Source organism: Alternaria ethzedia (assembly GCF_023757985.1).
Source record: "Alternaria ethzedia strain BMP 0044 chromosome Unknown scaffold_5, whole genome shotgun sequence".
Classification (NCBI taxonomy): domain Eukaryota; kingdom Fungi; phylum Ascomycota; class Dothideomycetes; order Pleosporales; family Pleosporaceae; genus Alternaria; species Alternaria ethzedia.
The window spans coordinates 1,549,697-1,566,246 of NW_026056198.1; the positions used below are offsets into that span (position 1 = coordinate 1,549,697).

The 16,550-nt window shown below is 52.1% G+C and overlaps 5 protein-coding genes across 5 annotated transcripts; 4 read left to right on the plus strand and 1 right to left on the minus strand.

The window, feature by feature from the left end:
- Positions 1-693: 693 nt before the first annotated feature.
- Positions 694-5,788, minus strand: J4E87_003229 (uncharacterized protein; the record flags this gene model as incomplete). The annotated part of the gene is made up of 5 exons (XM_049374858.1): positions 694-2,663; positions 2,728-3,151; positions 3,185-4,290; positions 4,679-5,621; positions 5,777-5,788. 5 exons carry the CDS (start codon positions 5,786-5,788, stop codon positions 694-696), a joined length of 4,455 nt encoding a protein of 1,484 aa, XP_049235849.1.
- A 1,620-nt stretch (positions 5,789-7,408) lies between these two features.
- On the plus strand, positions 7,409-8,647 carry J4E87_003230 (uncharacterized protein; the record flags this gene model as incomplete). The annotated part of the gene is made up of 1 exon (XM_049374859.1): positions 7,409-8,647. The coding sequence occupies one exon, from the start codon at positions 7,409-7,411 to the stop codon at positions 8,645-8,647; it is 1,239 nt and encodes a 412-aa protein (XP_049235850.1).
- A 587-nt stretch (positions 8,648-9,234) lies between these two features.
- On the plus strand, positions 9,235-10,197 carry J4E87_003231 (uncharacterized protein; the record flags this gene model as incomplete). Its single annotated transcript, XM_049374860.1, has 1 exon — positions 9,235-10,197. One exon carries the CDS (start codon positions 9,235-9,237, stop codon positions 10,195-10,197), a length of 963 nt encoding a protein of 320 aa, XP_049235851.1.
- Positions 10,198-11,191: 994 nt separating this feature from the next.
- J4E87_003232 (uncharacterized protein) lies at positions 11,192-12,877 on the plus strand (the record flags this gene model as incomplete). Its single annotated transcript, XM_049374861.1, has 1 exon — positions 11,192-12,877. The coding sequence occupies one exon, from the start codon at positions 11,192-11,194 to the stop codon at positions 12,875-12,877; it is 1,686 nt and encodes a 561-aa protein (XP_049235852.1).
- A 1,022-nt stretch (positions 12,878-13,899) lies between these two features.
- On the plus strand, positions 13,900-16,002 carry HSP90 (heat shock protein 90; the record flags this gene model as incomplete). Its single annotated transcript, XM_049374862.1, has 1 exon — positions 13,900-16,002. The coding sequence occupies one exon, from the start codon at positions 13,900-13,902 to the stop codon at positions 16,000-16,002; it is 2,103 nt and encodes a 700-aa protein (XP_049235853.1).
- Positions 16,003-16,550: the final 548 nt, after the last annotated feature.

The window sequence follows — 16,550 nt, forward strand, 5'->3', positions numbered from 1 at the left end:
ATAAAACGCTTAATATCTAGCTATATCTTTAACTTTAGTAGTAGCGTAATTAGCTAGTTATTAAAATACTAGTTTATTATAGCCTTTTTCTTCTATAAAGCTAAATATATAAGCTAAACCTAAGTAACTAAAAAAGCTATCTAGCTAAAGTACTTACTAGTTAAACTTTAAGCTATAAAGAAGAATAAGCTACTAGTAATACTTATTTTAGCTAATAACTAAAGTATAATAGCGCTAGCTAGTAACTTATATAACTATATACGTACTAAGTATATTAATATTTAGTAGTACTTTATTAGAAAGGCGTAAGAAGTAAGTAGTATAAACTTTTAGTATATATCTACTAATAAGTAGATTACTAATAAGCTTACTAAGCTACTACTTAAGAATACTTTCTAGTAATTTTAAATAGCTATTAGACTAGAAAAATAAGAGAGTTAGTATAGAGAAGCTTAAATTTAAGTAATAGTATAGTACTCTTTTTCTTTTTTATTCTAAGAGGTTTAGAGAAGTTTAATAAAACTAGCTAGCTTAAAGCCTATAAACTTATATAGTATAAGTAATTAAGCTAAAGTCTAAAAAAAAGTATTAAAGTTTATAATATTTAGAGTAGCTAGTACTAGCTACCTCTAGAGTATATAGAGGCGTCTTTACTTATGTTTTAGTCTTTAATTAATCTTTAATTTATTCTATTTAATATTCCTTATCCCTACTCTCCGCAGTCGAAGCCCGCCCTTTGCTCTTACTCTGATGATGCGCCTCCAAAAGACTTTGCTTCTTGACATACTCCATCACAATCTCTTCTTCCGTCTTTTCTTCCATCGTCTTCTCCCCTCGGTGCTGCGCCTGGAACTCACCTTGCGTTGTGCCTGCGACATGACCAGGATCATATGAAGGGGGTCGATGGGCGCCTGGTGATCCATCACTCGTTGTAGCTTCCATTTGCTCTGATGTTCCTGCTCGCTCCCTATCGAGATCTTCCCGTCCATTGTCTTCGTTCATCTGACGCTGTTCCTGGAGACTTTGCGCCATGGCTTGTTTCAGCTGTTCTTCGTATTCCAGGGCTTCTGTTGAGTGTTGCTGCGCTTCGACTTCGCTGGACGCCATCGCCTGGAGTAGTTCCTCACTGGATTCTGCTTCAGCGCCTGCGCGCGGCGTATCTTGTACTGGCTGATGGATAGACCCGCTGGTCTCCGCCGCTCCGAGCGGTACTTCAGGTTCGGTACCCGTAGTACACGAATTGTACTCCGAGGTGAGTGTCCCACTTTCAAGATCTTGGATCGAAGCATCCGCAGACCGGACTGAATCCGCGGTAGACTCATCAACCGCCTTGCCCTTCCGCTGTGCATCCAAAACATCCTTCATCATCTCATCAAGCCCATCCTTCCTCTTTAGATACTTCTGAATCAACCCCCACCTCTCAACAACATCCTCCTTCTCCTCCTCCCCACTCTGCACCCACTCCTGATACCCCTGCGCCGTCCTACTCGTAACAATATACGTCTGCACACTACTCCCAAACCTCTTCTGCACCTCCTTATGCACTCCTTTCATCATATGACTCGGTATCCCAAACAGCGCCGCCCCCGGCTTAGCTATAAACCCCCCAATCCCCTTTCCTACGCCCTTGAAGAAACCACTAGCACCTTCTTTCTGAGCACCCTTCCAGGGCTGCGTGAAGAGACCGGTGACGCCGTCGTACCAGCCGAAACCGAATTCGCGGCCTATAGCTACCATGCCGGATTTTAGGTCGGAGACTTTTTCTTGGGGGCGCACGGTGGTGTCGTTCCAGAGCTTGGGCGCGTTGTGGAAGCCTTTTGTTATGCCGACGGAGAGTTCCATGGGGGATTGGACGCCGGCTTTTACGATGCGTCCGAAGCCTTTGCTTGTGCGTAGGCCAGTGGGGCGTAGCATGTCATTGTCTTTGCTAGAGCTGGATGCTACGCTGGGAGTCCGAGATGTCGGAGTGGGGAGGTTGGGGGTGGTCTGAGAGCGGGCGAGCGGTTTCCGCTCCATTGCACTGGAATGGGGGTGTTGTTGTGAGCTTGATGAAGTGGAGCTCTCTCCTAATAGCGACGGCTCGCTCCTCTTTGCGGCGTTCCGTACTGATATGTCAGACTGCTGTCTGCTAGGTCCAAAAGGAGCTTGAACTGCCTTCGCCGTCTCTGAAGGCATTTCAGCTATGCCCATACTCATGCTGCCCAACGTCCTAAGTATCCCCATACCGAATCCAGATATAGGCTCCAGAGGGCCTTCATCGGTCTCATACTCCTGTGCCCTAAAGAGCTTGAGGTCATGGAAATCCAAAAGACCGGCATTGGCCAATGTGCAGGCGGCAAAAGCGCTAAGTCTGATTTGAGTGCGTTTAATGCGCCACACGGCTACTCGAGATGGTGCAAGGGTGCAACGAAGTCGGTCGGGATCGAGATACTGGTGGAATGACTGAGCGCCCATATCGCTGCCGCGCTCCGTGGCGATCTTACTTGCAAGGTCTTTGGCACGTTCAAGACTTTCGGGCTTTAAGCAGAAATTGATAGCATCCGCTAATTTGTCCGATGTGAGTTGCCGGTAGGGAATTGGATCGGGGCCAGCACCAGCTCGTGCGATCATTGCGCCCCAGAAAGGTTGGTCGCCGAAGAAGGGTATCACCAACGTAGGTCGGCCTGGAGTAGAGGTATAAGTTAGCTAGCTTTCGGTCGATCTAAGTTCTATAGGCGAAGAACTTACCTGCCGCGATGCCTGTCGCTGTAGTCCCAGCGCCACCATGATGAATGACACATTCGACGTGCTTGAAAAGCCAGTCATGCGGCACATTCCCTAACATGAAGACGTTCTCAGGAACGCGAAGTTCGTCCGCACCCATGCCACCCCAGCCTTTGGAAAGCAGCACACGTCTTCCGCCTGCAATCCTTTTCGTGGCCTCGAAGATGAGTTCCGTCATGGCGTTCGGATCGTCCAAAACGATACTTCCGAATCCAATGTACACCGGCGGTGGTCCATCATCAAGGAATTTCTGTAGCTCAGGCGTAGGAGTGTAATTAGAGGCCAGATTCAAGAAGTAGAAGCCAGAGATGGATATGTGGGAGCCCCAGTCCTTCGGTTTCGGAATAAGAGCTGGAGACCAGCAGTATGTGTGAGGAACTTTGAGGCGCTGGAGCATTCCTGGGGCCCAGATCATACTTACTGGCTCTAAACCGAGACATTTCGCTCGAAAGCGGTTTATGATGTCGCCCAAACCTTGCCATGAGAGGGCTTCGATCATAGCGTAACTGATGTAGTTGGTGAGTTGAGTATCAGCATTAGAAGATTGAATGTTCGCCAGAGGGTGGGGAAAGGCCTGGGTAGGAGAATATGGCATGGTGAACATAATATGAAGGGGTATTCCCAGCTTCTCTGCGCAATGAATATGCGCAAAGCTTGGTGGGTTGGCAATGATACAATCCGCGACGAAAGGGAAAGAATCGGCGTCGTTTGCGGAGCGATCTGAACTGTTATTGTCGGTAATGCCGTCACCTGTTTCGTAGCACGATCGCCAGCAGCCTTGAATGTATTCCGCGACATCTCTTCTTCGGCGACCGACATCCCCGCTGGCCAGACTGCGGAAACCTGGCATCAACCCAGGATTCTTGACCATGAAAGCCATCAGCTGAGAAGGGTCGCCACCGATGCTGAAAAACTCCAAGCCGTTCTCTTCTACAAACTTCTTGAAAGTAGGATGAGTTGCCAGACGTACACGATGGCCATAGGTTTCTTTCAAGACTTTTCCGAGAGCAACAAAAGGTTGCACGTCTCCGCGCGAGCCGACCACCTGGATAACCACATTTAGGGCTGGAGGTGTAACTCCTTCTTTACCTCCTAATGAAGGTGGGATGTATGCAGGAGGAGGCGGGCTGCTGTCTTGAACGCTTTGAACGTGCTCACGTAAAGCTGGTGTAAAGACTTGGGATAAACGTCGGTTGAGCTGGTTGATGCGGATGTTGACACGGCCGTCTTCGGTGACGCTTGCGCTGGTACCTAGGCCATCTTTTTCGTTGCGGATCTCGCCATAGATGTCGCCATATGGGGGAGGCGGAACTTCTTCGTCGGTCGCATCTGGAGTGACGAGGTCGGTCGTTTGCAAGGGAGCGTCATGTCCCGTTGATCCTGCGGTTTCAGTCTGGACGGCAGAAGCAGCTGCTTGTGCTTGTTGAAGCATTGCATGCTGCGCATCGGTCGGCGGAACAAGATGTTCATCTTCTAAAGGAGAATTTGTGGCCATGGTATCAAGCTGAGAAAGCAGTGTGCACAGTTCTGGCCGTCCCTGGTAGGTACGGCATCAGTAAGTACTTCATCGTCGAAGAGCGGCTTACGCCCTGGTGGAGGCATCGCATGAGTGCATTCGTGTATACCAGTCGTCAACGATGCTAAAGTCACATTAGTGGTAAGCTTTGCGCCTGCGAAGGATGCGCCTGCGTTCGCGAGAGGCTGAGGCAGGACCAATTAGGCAGACCTTGCGAGCTGAACACGGGAAGTTGGACCCCTTAATTACGTCATCATCATCACCAGCCTCCATAGACACGTACGAACCACAGGTGCGGTACTCACGCCATGAGTGTGTATTCATTAGGAGAAGCGTGCGTGTTCCAGATTTCCAGCTTGAGTGCATACCAAGACATTAATGTCCAACATTAAAACAGACCTTGCACGATGCCGAAAAACAAGCTTGTCATAGCCAACGTGCACAGCGCGTCCCAAACACCATGTACGCTCGCAACCGCACCACCAGTGAAATCCGCTAGTACACCTGTGGTGGTGCTCGTCGGCTGTCCGAGCCCTCCGCTACCGCTGTTGATAGAGTTGCCATCGTTGCCATCCGCGGTAACAGATGCGGTGATGGACATTGATCCCTCAACCACAACGACAGGTGTTTCTCCCGGAGTAAGTGAAACCTCGATACCATTAACCGTTGTCATGGCACCAGGCATCAAGGTTTGACCATTCGGCAGTAGCAAGCCTCCGCCATCAGTCGCCGGAATGAAGGAGAACCCAGAAGGAAGAGCACCCGGAAAGATCGTTGTGCCCCCAAGGACCACGCTGCTTGCTGCTGCACCTATCGCTATCGTTGTTGTACCAGCAACCAAAGCGGAAGAGTCGCGTGAGATGGTCATGGTGCCGATAATGGTCACCTCGCCTGGATCCAGTTCCGACGCAAGCTCGCTGACATTGACGGTCGTTCCATCTATGATTACTGTAGATGGACCTGGTGTCTGAGTAGCTTCCAGTAGCGGAATGGTTTGGGTACCGCCGATGACAAGAAAAGAAGCTGAAGCGTCTCGGGAAATCGCAACGTCGTTGATGGTAGTCACTTCTCCTGGGTCAAGTTGTGTGGCGACTTGATCAATGTCAACTGTCGTTCCACCGACTACCGCAGGATCTGATCGAGTTGCCAAACTCGGTGGAGGGAGCGCAAAAGTCGTAGTGCCGCCTATAACAACGAACGAAGCGGAAGTATCGAATGAGATTGCAACGTCGTTGATGGTGGTTTGTTGTCCAGCAGTGACCATGCTCGTAGCACCGCCAACCATGATAGCCGAGCGCGATGGGTCAATTATGATGGGGCCAACACCAGGTAAGACTGTAGTCTGCACTTCGTCTGGACGAGAGATTACTGTGGAAGCCGGAGGGTCAATGGGTAACGAAGGAAGTACAACCAGAGGTGGCACAGGACTTGTTGCTGTCGGACGGCCTGGAAGAGTATTTTGAGGCAACGCAGGAATAGTTGGTTGGTCAGTCGTACTGGTCTGGACATTTGCCGGGGTTGTAGTTCTGATGATTGAGGGCCGGGGAGCCAATCCTACTGTAGACGTACTTCGATCTGGTCAGCTGGCAGTATTACTAACATGAACTTGTTGCTTACCTGGATTCTGAAATGGTAGGCTCCAAGATGGCTGGATCAAGTTGACCATAATCAAACAGTGTCGAAGCAGTTATAACGGTCTCGGTGAATGGAGGTGCAGCACTCGATTGCGGTGCTCCCGGCAGCACTATCGTCACGACGCTGGTGAATATTGTCGTCTGGGTAGTATTTGGGCAGTCAGTCCGTGGCTCTGTTCGAGTTGTCATCATCGCGATAGAGCTATTCAGATAACGATTTGTCCTGCGAAAGATAAGCACGCTGCTAGTCCAAGCATGATGAACCTACATGAAAGTCGTCGCAGCGGCCTTCGCCGCCCTTTTCTCAAGGGCTGAACCAGATGTAAGTCTCGTTTCCTCGTCGGATGTAATTGGCACTGCCTGATCGGATGTAACTCCCACTACCTCGGTTCTGGTCGATGTTGTGCCGTTTTTGAAAGGGGTAATGTGGACAATTATGGAAGCGGTTACAGTAACTACGTTTGGGGGAGGGGAAGGGGTAGCAAATTCGGTCGGGGTTGAGGTGACAGTCGACACGTAGGTGAGACTAGTAATGAACGCGGGACATTCCGATGTTGGTGTCAAAGAACGAGCGAAGTTTACCGCGACGCCAGGACCTGTATCTCATAAGTCTATATCATGTGATTCTAGCCAGAAAGCTACCTGGAAAGAGCAAAACAGCAAGTGCAACCACTCTCATCCGGCACCGTAACTCTGTGTTCGCGATGGACCACCACATGTTGAAAAATACGAGATCTTGGGGATTGTCGATGTATGTATCAACCTACAAGCAACGCCTTAGACAGAACGAGGACGAGTGGTCGAAGGGAGGCGGCTAGATACGATATCTTCTATGGCGTGAGCTGATCGGTGGGCGACCAGCCAACATTTTTCAGCCTTGCGACCGGCCCCCAACCATGGTCTGGGCACGACCGTCGTGGTTGGCTAGAGTGTACTCCAATGCCTTAATCCGGCGAAATACGATAAACTTTGATTTTCTCTGCAGGCTACATGGTGTAAGGTTTTACATAGCCCACCAACCATATCATGGAATGTCTGGTTGTGGAGAAGGGCGAGACCAGCCGCAGAACTCCGGTAGTAATCAAGTATAGGCGCATCGACGCATGCGGAGAATCGCAGTTCTGTTGTTATCCTCAATCGCCGCCACCTGCAAAATACCATTATCCTTTACAGCCTGGGGACTTTGAAAAGATGGCGGAAGCACTATCGCTCGCTGCGTCAGGGGGCTGGTTTGGTAACGACGGAAGCTGGTCAACGTACGTCTTTCGCATTTTGTTTTACATGTATCCAGGCCTGAGCTGACAATAATAGGTTCCTGGTTCAAGTAGGAACGCCACCGCAAACATTTAATGTGCTACCGGCGACTCAGGCTCAGAACATCTGGCTTCCGATTGCCGACGAGTGTGTCAGACTGCAAGGCGGATCAGCCTCGTGCGGCAGCTCTCGCGGTGCAGCTCCGTTCCAACAAAGTCCAAGTCCTGGGTTCCAAGCGAACATGTCGTCGACCTGGGAAGCCATCGGTCTTTATGAACTCGGAATGGGAAGGATCCACGGAATCACCGGGAACGGCCTCCATGGGTTTGATAGTGTTGCGCTGTATAACTTCACATTGGAACATCTGGCGGTCACCGCGTATGCCTCGCCCGGCTTCTGGATCGGACAGATGGGACTGTCACCGGTGCCACTAAACTTCTCGGAGACAATAAGCTCGCCATCTTTGATCTCAGCTCTCAAAGATGATGGTCATATACCCAGTCTGACGTATGGATATCAGGCTGGCGCCCCGTATCGCAAGACGAAGATAGCCGCCAGCCTCGTTCTTGGAGGCTATGATCTTGCACGTTCATCAGAGCCCTTAACGATTGACATCAATACCGACGTGTCCAGAGCTCTTACAGTCGGACTCCAGGATATCATAGTGACCGACTCATTGAACGGAACACTTTCGCTGGTTGACAATGAGCGAATCCTTGCTCCGATCGATTCGTCCATCCTAGAGATATGGCTTCCGAAGTCTGTCTGCGATCGTTTTGAGTCCGTATTCGGTCTGGAGTATCATGAGAGGTCAGACAGATACGTCCTCACGGATTCGGCCAGGGATCGACTTCGGGGACTCAATCCCACCTTGACGTTCACTATTGGTACCAACGCCGTCACGGGTGGCAACACTACTTTGATCCAAATCCCATATGCGGCTTTCGATCTGCAGGCAGGGTATCCAATCTTTGCGAATGCGACGAACTATTTCCCGATTCGAAGAGCTGATAACGAGAGCCAGTACGCCATTGGTAGGGCGTTCCTACAAGAAGCTTATATCGGCGTTGACTTCGAGAATGGCATATTCAACGTCAGCGCGGCGAGATGGGATGATGGGGAAGCTGATATAGTAACTATCCCAGCTGCTGACCGTGATTCCGAGGTAGCCCGCGGGCAGGGCATCTCTGGTGGTGCGATAGCTGGGATCGTCGTGGGCTGCGTAGCAGCGATCGTACTCTGTATCCTGTGCGCATGGTTCTTTCTATGGAAACCTAGGCGAATGCGGAAGCAAAGCACAGTGCTGGTAGAAGAGAAGGGAGCTCACGACGCGCTAGATCCAGCTCCGGAGCTGACAGGTGTGACCTTTCACGAGTTGCCAGCCAAACACGGCGATAGCGAACTAGAGGAGATTGTGACAGTACCAGAGCTGGGTAGGGAGGAGCATGTTCATGAGTTGCACCCAGATTGCGTTCGATGAAGGAGGGCTGGTGCCGGATGACGCCTGCCGAACGAGAGACGCGCCCATGACTAAGCACGCTAGCGCGATAGCTTCCAGAGGCTGTCCCGAGGTCTCGCTCATGGTCAGCTGCGCTAGGTTTACACCACCTTCTTTCAACATATTATTTCTTAGAAAATTTTGAAGCAAACAGCCTCCTTTTCTTTCACCTCCAGAACCTGAGCAAGCGGCACAGTCCTCAAACTCGTACTGAATCACATCATCTCCTTTTACACTGTGGTGCACCGGAGAAGGAGCATATACCTTCTTTTCTCGGCGCCTTTTACATACAGCAATCAGTTGACCTATTGAAGCGATAATTGTCAGGCGTCACATCTATACCACCTCCATATTCGCCCAATCCGAACTGCTCGATGATCGGACGAGATGACCTCCACTAAGGACCGGCTAGACAGTGTGCAATAACAGGAGGCGGTAGGTGAATACCATGTGGCGGATCGCGGCTCATGTTATTTCGTTCACAATACGACCTTCCCGGCTGCATGTGAACAATATCTTGTTTCTTCTCCTGATCAGCGCAGCCCGTCACACAGCCCCAACGCCTAACAATGACGATCGACCCACACACTCTCACGCTTTCCACCGCTCTCGAAGCTCGCTATTCGCCCTCTGGCGAGAAGTGTGCTATCTGCCAGGAGTCATTAGAGGACGCGCCTCCTGTCTATGATCCAGCAGATGAACACATATCCGATACAGATAGCCAGGCTGACATGGAAGCAGTCGTTACAAAGGTCTGTGGCGACAAACACTTCTTCCACCGAACTTGCATCGAATCGTGGTGGAAGTCCGGCAACCCTCATCTAAACACTTGCCCTATCGATCGTACACTTTGCTACGGCGACGTCCGTGTACCCCAAGAGCCTGTCAACCTTCCTACGTATACTACATTCCCAGGTCATGACCCGCATGCACACGGTACCGTTCACCTAGGACCTCTTTCAGCTGATGACATAAATTTCATTACCGCCGCACGAAACCAGGCATTCATCTCAATGCTCACTCCGCATCAGGTCGTTACAATCGGTCCACTCGTGGGCAATCTGCTTGAAAGTGCGATCGAGACTGTGCAGAGACATACATCGGAGCTTGCTAACGAAGTTACGATCGACTGCTACCTGGATGCTCGCGACCTTGCGGAAGGGCTGGCCGCAGGTTACATCACGCGCGAAGATATAGATTTGGCCAACAGCATCGCCGAGAATATAATGATCACGGCTGTGAACCGTAGCATTGTATCGGTTGAAGCGAGGGAAGGTGTGCAGGCTCCTTCCACTGCCGGTCCACATATTTCTGACGACATGTTTGGGCAAACGGTAAGAACTGGAGCCGACGATGCCGATTTTCATCACTCCCAACCTTATCAACCCGGCCACAACGGTTCTATGGTTTACAGGACTGTACGCCTCCAGCTACAAATGGAAGGGCCACAGCATTACCTTGATAGTATGACTCATATGGTTGGCTTCTTCGACGATGACCAAGATGATTCTGGTGGGGGTAACATGGGTTAGGATTCTGTTAACGAGCCTGGTGATACCATCATTGCCAGCTTCTTCGAACTTCACCCTTGAGATTACCGTAGATAGGCAATGGCAAAAAGAGTATTCATGCGCCATACGTGTATCGTCTAGGTGAAGCTGAGTCAAACTGTGAAATCCTTCGAGACACCCCAACGTCTTCGTCGCTTTCTACAAGCGTGCGCCTTGCCACATATACTAGCCACCGTACCCCTGAAATTTTCCGGATTTATCCATCGGCTTTTATACCAGGTAGAAAGGGAGGTTAATAGCAACAAGGCAAGCCGGTGGGGAACACACGCAGTTCACACACGGCTCGACTCGAGCTGACAACCCCACCCCGCCACCGCATGCGGCAAAGCGCCAGATCCCGCTCAGGATGGCTGGCTAGCCTCCCAAATAATCTCAGCACGTCACGAGCACGAAAGCAACGGAAGCACGGTGTTCCAAGCCTGCAAGTGAAATCGCAAAGATCTCCGACTATTTCCATCTCTTGCAGCTCCGATGGCCATGGCCCCTTGGATATGTCTCCACTGAAGCGTCCGAGTGAAGATGCGGAGCATGAGGACGGGCGCCGACCTGCACCACGAACGCCGAGGATTAGAGCTTGTAAGTCCATGGACCGCGCCCCACTTCATTATTGCTTCTCTTTTTCTTATAATGTGTTGTTGTAGGTGCGGAGTGTAAAAGACACAAGATCAAATGTGAGCCTGTCGACAATGAAGCGAAATGCGCAAAGTGTCTGCGCAGCGGAACGGAATGCGTTCCTTATAATTTGAATCAACGGCTTTTGGATGAAGATGCGGCGTAGGTTCATATCACACGTGCTCTCTTCACCGTCGCTAAGTACTTCAGTTGGAAATCAAATGCGACAGCCGAGTTGTCGCAGCTGCGCTCTGCGGTGCAGCGTCTGCTGCAGCACAACAAACTACCTGGTTTGGATAGTCCAGTTAGTCAAGATACGCCGCCGCATTCAGCAGGACGCACCATGACCATCAGCCCGACAAACGTCATGTCTGAGAGTGGACATGCAACGTTCGTTGTTCCGCCGCCCATGGATATGACGAGAGATACCTCTGTCGAACGCGAGTCTGGAGAAGAGTCTGGCTTGGTGACAGCGCCCATGAAGAGTTTATACGACCTCACCCGGATCCGGAACCTTCGGAGTAGCGTGCGATGGAAGCCCAATTCCAACTCCGTGGAGGAGGACTTCATAGCTCAAGGCATTGTGTCTTTGCCCGAAGCTGAGGACCTGTTCAGACGATATATGCAGGACATTCGGCTTTATCTCTGGGCTGGTGTACTTTTCCCGTATGACTCTCTGGATGCAGTCCGTCGCCAGTCCACTCTTCTCACTGCTGCTGTACTTACCATCTCCGCACTACACACGCCTGGTCGAGACGAAGCATTGCAGAAATGTTACAACATCTTCGTTTCATTAGTCTACAGTGCCTTTCTCGCTCGGCCTCAGAATCTGGATGACATCCGCGCGCTGGCTCTTGCCGCTTTCTATCTCTCGAATCTGAGCTGGAAGTTGGCCGGCCTGGCTGTAAGGAACGCCGTGGAGATGAATCTGCATATGTCGTACCAGAAGCTGATGCGAGGGCACGAGGACCAGCGCGATAACGTGCGTCTATGGTACGCGTTATATGTCTGCGACAAGCAGTTCAGCATCGCATATGGACGACCATCTATCGTCCATGAAGACATTGCCATCAAGAACATTGAGAATTTCCTCGACAGTCCCAAAACGACCCCAGGAGATATCAGACTGGGGGCGCAAGTCACTTTGTTCAAGATCCTGACAGAAGCATACATTGCCTACGGCAGCGATCCAGAGCAACCACTTACGGAACCCGACTTCCAACAACTCCGCCTCTTCAACTTCGCCATCGAACAGTGGCGGCTCGCATGGCAAGCCCGATCCGCCGACAGTCCATCCATCGGATCCTACCCATCGAAAGGCGTGGTATTATACTACCACTTCGCCAGATTCCAACTGAATTCCCTAGCGCTACGTGCTCTGCCTCCACCCAGCGCCGCCACATCCGAGTCACTCTCCTACGACCGCCGCGAAGCAGCCAATATCGCCATCACCGCCGCAACCAGCACCCTCACCCTAATCTTCGAGGAGCCTGATCTGCGCAAGGCCATGACAGCAGTACCCATCTTCACGCACACCATGGTCGCTTTCTGCGCTACGTTTCTGTTGAAAATGGCAAAGACCTGGGGCGGCATGGCACAAGTGCAATCGCCAGAGTGGGCAACCGAACCTGTTGGCCTAGGTCTCAACTTCAACATCAACCAAGTCCTATCCTTATCGCGGCGCTCATCTTCTTTCCTAGCGAAAGTGGCGGAGAATCTGAACGAGAAACATATCACTACGCATATCGTCGAGGGCATCAATGATCTGTTGAAACGGCTGGATGTTGCGGGTACGCCGTCGGGGTCTGTGACCCAGGGAGGCTTTCCGGCTGCTTCGCCTGCTGCCACGACTGTGTTTGATCCTGTCAAAGCGGCTACGGCGCGCAATGATGAGGGTGTGGATGTGACGGCGGGGAATGAGTATAACATGTATGATTTGATTGGTTCTTATGGGTTTGGGTTCGACGAGACGTTCTTGGGTCAGGTTGCGCCTACGAACCTGGATTTCTGGCAGACGGAGCCTTTTTGATGGGCGGTATGTATTCGTAATTTAGGGGGAAACCCCTCCCATCTTGTTCTCCGATGCACTTGAGGGTCTTGGGCTCCGAAAGGACAATAGACTCCACACCTACCTTTACATTATACCACTCTTGAGGTTATATCCCAGCCAGGTTTGGCGCTCCTGGTTATTCCTACACCATACCTTCATCCAGCCGACACCTCGCATCCAGCGTTGTTATCCGAGCGTGGTGAAAGGCGGCGGTATCGGGTGGTGAAGGTGAGCGCGCGGAGCTTGCTGGGAAGCCGGGCGAAAGCACCAGCGATGATTTGTAGACCGAGCTGTAGTTTGCTGCACTGCGAGTAGGCAGCAGTAGCGATTGCTGTGGCGGAGCGAGTATGTAGGCAGCTATACAAGTTTAGCAATGCGCAAGGCTGGACAAGGCTGCCCAGGTGCTTGAGACTGTCCAGGCGAGGCTGTTGCTCTAAGCTTCTGCGCGCGCTCGTGAGGGGAAGCTGCGACGGCCGCCGGGGAAGCTCGTGCTCTCCATCGAGACGGTGACAATTATAGAAGCGAGGTTTCTAGAAGTAAATTACGCGGTGTCGCCGGCGGGACAAGCAACGTGTGAGTGCATCGCCAACGTCGCGATTGTTCTGCCCCTCGCTACTAGGCGTTGCCGGGGAAGGCGCGTTTGGCGGTGAGGCGCAATTGGAAGGCGCGCCCCACCGTGATTGGCTTAGCCGCGGCCTTCTCTGCGTTTCTGCCGCTCTGTCTAGAAGATTCTCGAGCTCCACCAAAGACTATATCAGCCCCAAACTCGACTCCTCCCACTACTTTTTCTTCATCGAATTGCTCTCTCCCACTGCCACTACACAGACATCGACGTCGCTCTGCTTGCTCTTACCCACGCGCATTAGAAGAGCTCAGCAACCGAACTACCCCGCCTAACTGTACGTCTTCCCCACACTCGCCCACTCGCCTGTCACTTCAGCCTAGTACCATTGAGCCCCGGCTGACTCTTCTCGCAGCTCAACACCCACACAACCGCCACCATGTCTGGGGAGACCTTCGAGTTCCAGGCTGAGATCTCTCAGCTGCTCGGCCTCATCATCAACACCGTCTACTCAAACAAGGAGATCTTCCTGCGAGAACTCATCTCCAACGCCTCCGACGCCCTCGACAAGATCCGATATGAAGCCCTCTCAGACCCAAGCAAGCTCGACAGCGGCAAGGATCTCCGCATCGACATCATCCCCAACAAGGAGGCCAAGACCCTCACCATCCAAGATAGCGGTATCGGTATGACCAAGGCCGACCTCATCAACAACCTGGGTACGATCGCCCGCTCAGGCACAAAGCAGTTCATGGAGGCGCTGTCAGCCGGTGCCGACATCTCCATGATTGGTCAATTCGGTGTTGGTTTCTACTCCGCATACCTCGTCGCCGACCGCGTCACCGTCGTCTCCAAGAACAACGACGACGAGCAGTACGTCTGGGAGTCCAGCGCCGGTGGCACCTTCAAGATCACCGAGGACACCGAGGGCGAGCAGATCGGCCGCGGCACCAAGATCATCCTCCACCTCAAGGATGAGCAGATGGACTACCTCAACGAGTCCAAGATCAAGGAGGTCGTCAAGAAGCACTCCGAGTTCATCTCATACCCCATCTACCTTCACGTCCTGAAGGAGACCGAGAAGGAGGTCGAGGATGAGGACGCCGCCGAGGAGACCACCGAGGGCGACGACAACAAGCCCAAGGTCGAGGAGGTCGACGACGACGAGGAGAAGAAGGAGAAGAAGACCAAGAAGGTCAAGGAGTCCAAGATCGAGGAGGAGGAGCTCAACAAGCAGAAGCCCATCTGGACTCGCAACCCTCAGGACATCACCACCGAGGAGTACGCCTCATTCTACAAGTCCCTCTCCAACGACTGGGAGGACCACCTTGCCGTCAAGCACTTCTCCGTTGAGGGTCAGCTCGAGTTCCGCGCCATCCTCTTCGTTCCCAAGCGCGCTCCCTTCGACCTGTTCGAGACCAAGAAGACCAAGAACAACATCAAGCTCTACGTCCGCCGTGTCTTCATCACTGACGACGCCACCGACCTGATCCCCGAGTGGCTCAGCTTCGTCAAGGGTGTCGTCGACTCTGAGGACCTTCCCCTCAATCTGTCCCGTGAGACCCTTCAGCAGAACAAGATCATGAAGGTCATCCGCAAGAACATCGTCAAGAAGACCCTCGAGCTCTTCAACGAGATCGCCGAGGACCGTGAGCAGTTCGACAAGTTCTACTCTGCCTTCGGCAAGAACATCAAGCTCGGTATCCACGAGGACTCGCAGAACCGCGCTTCCCTCGCCAAGCTGCTCCGCTTCAACTCCACCAAGTCTGGTGAGGAGCAGACCTCGCTTACCGACTACGTCACCCGCATGCCTGAGCACCAGAAGCAGATGTACTACATCACTGGCGAGTCGCTCAAGGCTGTCCAGAAGTCGCCCTTCCTCGACACCCTCAAGGACAAGGGCTTCGAGGTTCTCTTCCTTGTTGACCCCATTGACGAGTACGCCATGACTCAGCTCAAGGAGTTCGACGGCAAGAAGCTCGTCGACATCACCAAGGACTTCGAGCTTGAGGAGTCCGAGGAGGAGAAGAAGGAGCGTGAGGCCGAGGAGAAGGAGTTTGAGGGTCTCGCCAAGAGCCTCAAGACTGTCCTCGGTGACAAGGTCGAGAAGGTTGTCGTCTCCCACAAGCTTGTCGGCTCACCTTGCGCTATCCGTACCGGCCAGTTCGGTTGGTCAGCCAACATGGAGCGTATCATGAAGGCCCAGGCTCTCCGTGACACCTCCATGAGCTCGTACATGTCTTCCAAGAAGACTTTCGAGATCTCGCCCAAGTCCGCCATCATCAAGGAGCTGAAGCGCAAGGTCGAGGCCGATGGTGAGGACGACCGCACCGTCAAATCCATCACCCTGCTTCTCTTCGAGACCTCGCTCCTTGTCTCTGGCTTCACCATTGACGAGCCCGTCCAGTACGCTGAGCGCATCCACAAGCTTGTCTCCCTCGGCCTGAACGTCGACGAAGAGGTCGAGACCGAGCAAGAGAAGACCGAAGCCGCCGAGGCACCCGCAGCGGCTGGCGAGAGCGCCATGGAGGAGGTCGACTAAGCGCATCGCCCGTCTTGACTGGTTTTGAAAAGTTTGGTCGGCGCTCTGATATCCCTTTCATGTGTCATGGCTTTCTTTCACTTTCTACACCTCACTTGCATGGTAACACGAAGCTTAATCTTCGATGGCGTCTTAGAGTGGTGGTACTTTATGCATCACGAGTAATGGATATCCCGAAATGTATCTTACGTAGACTTGCCTCTGGGTAGTTTTCATGAATGATGAATTGTTCAAACAATCTTTGTCTTGACTGTGCTTTTGTTGTTGCTTTTGCTTTTAGGGTGTTGATGCATGGCCTTGATGGTCGACGCGGCTGAGCATAGTTCACCACACCAGCTAGCCATCGACCCTTCCAAGATTACTCACGTTCTTCCGTCATCTCTCACTAACTTTGCGTTTTCTTTGGAAGATGTCAGATTTGACAGATGCCAGTTTGGTGTTGCGACGGATCTCACAACGTCAGGGTCCAACCCATGCAACGGCGATCGTCCCGTGTCCGAAAAACAGGAATCTCCACAAGCCTGGGCCGTTTCGTACCTCCACAACAG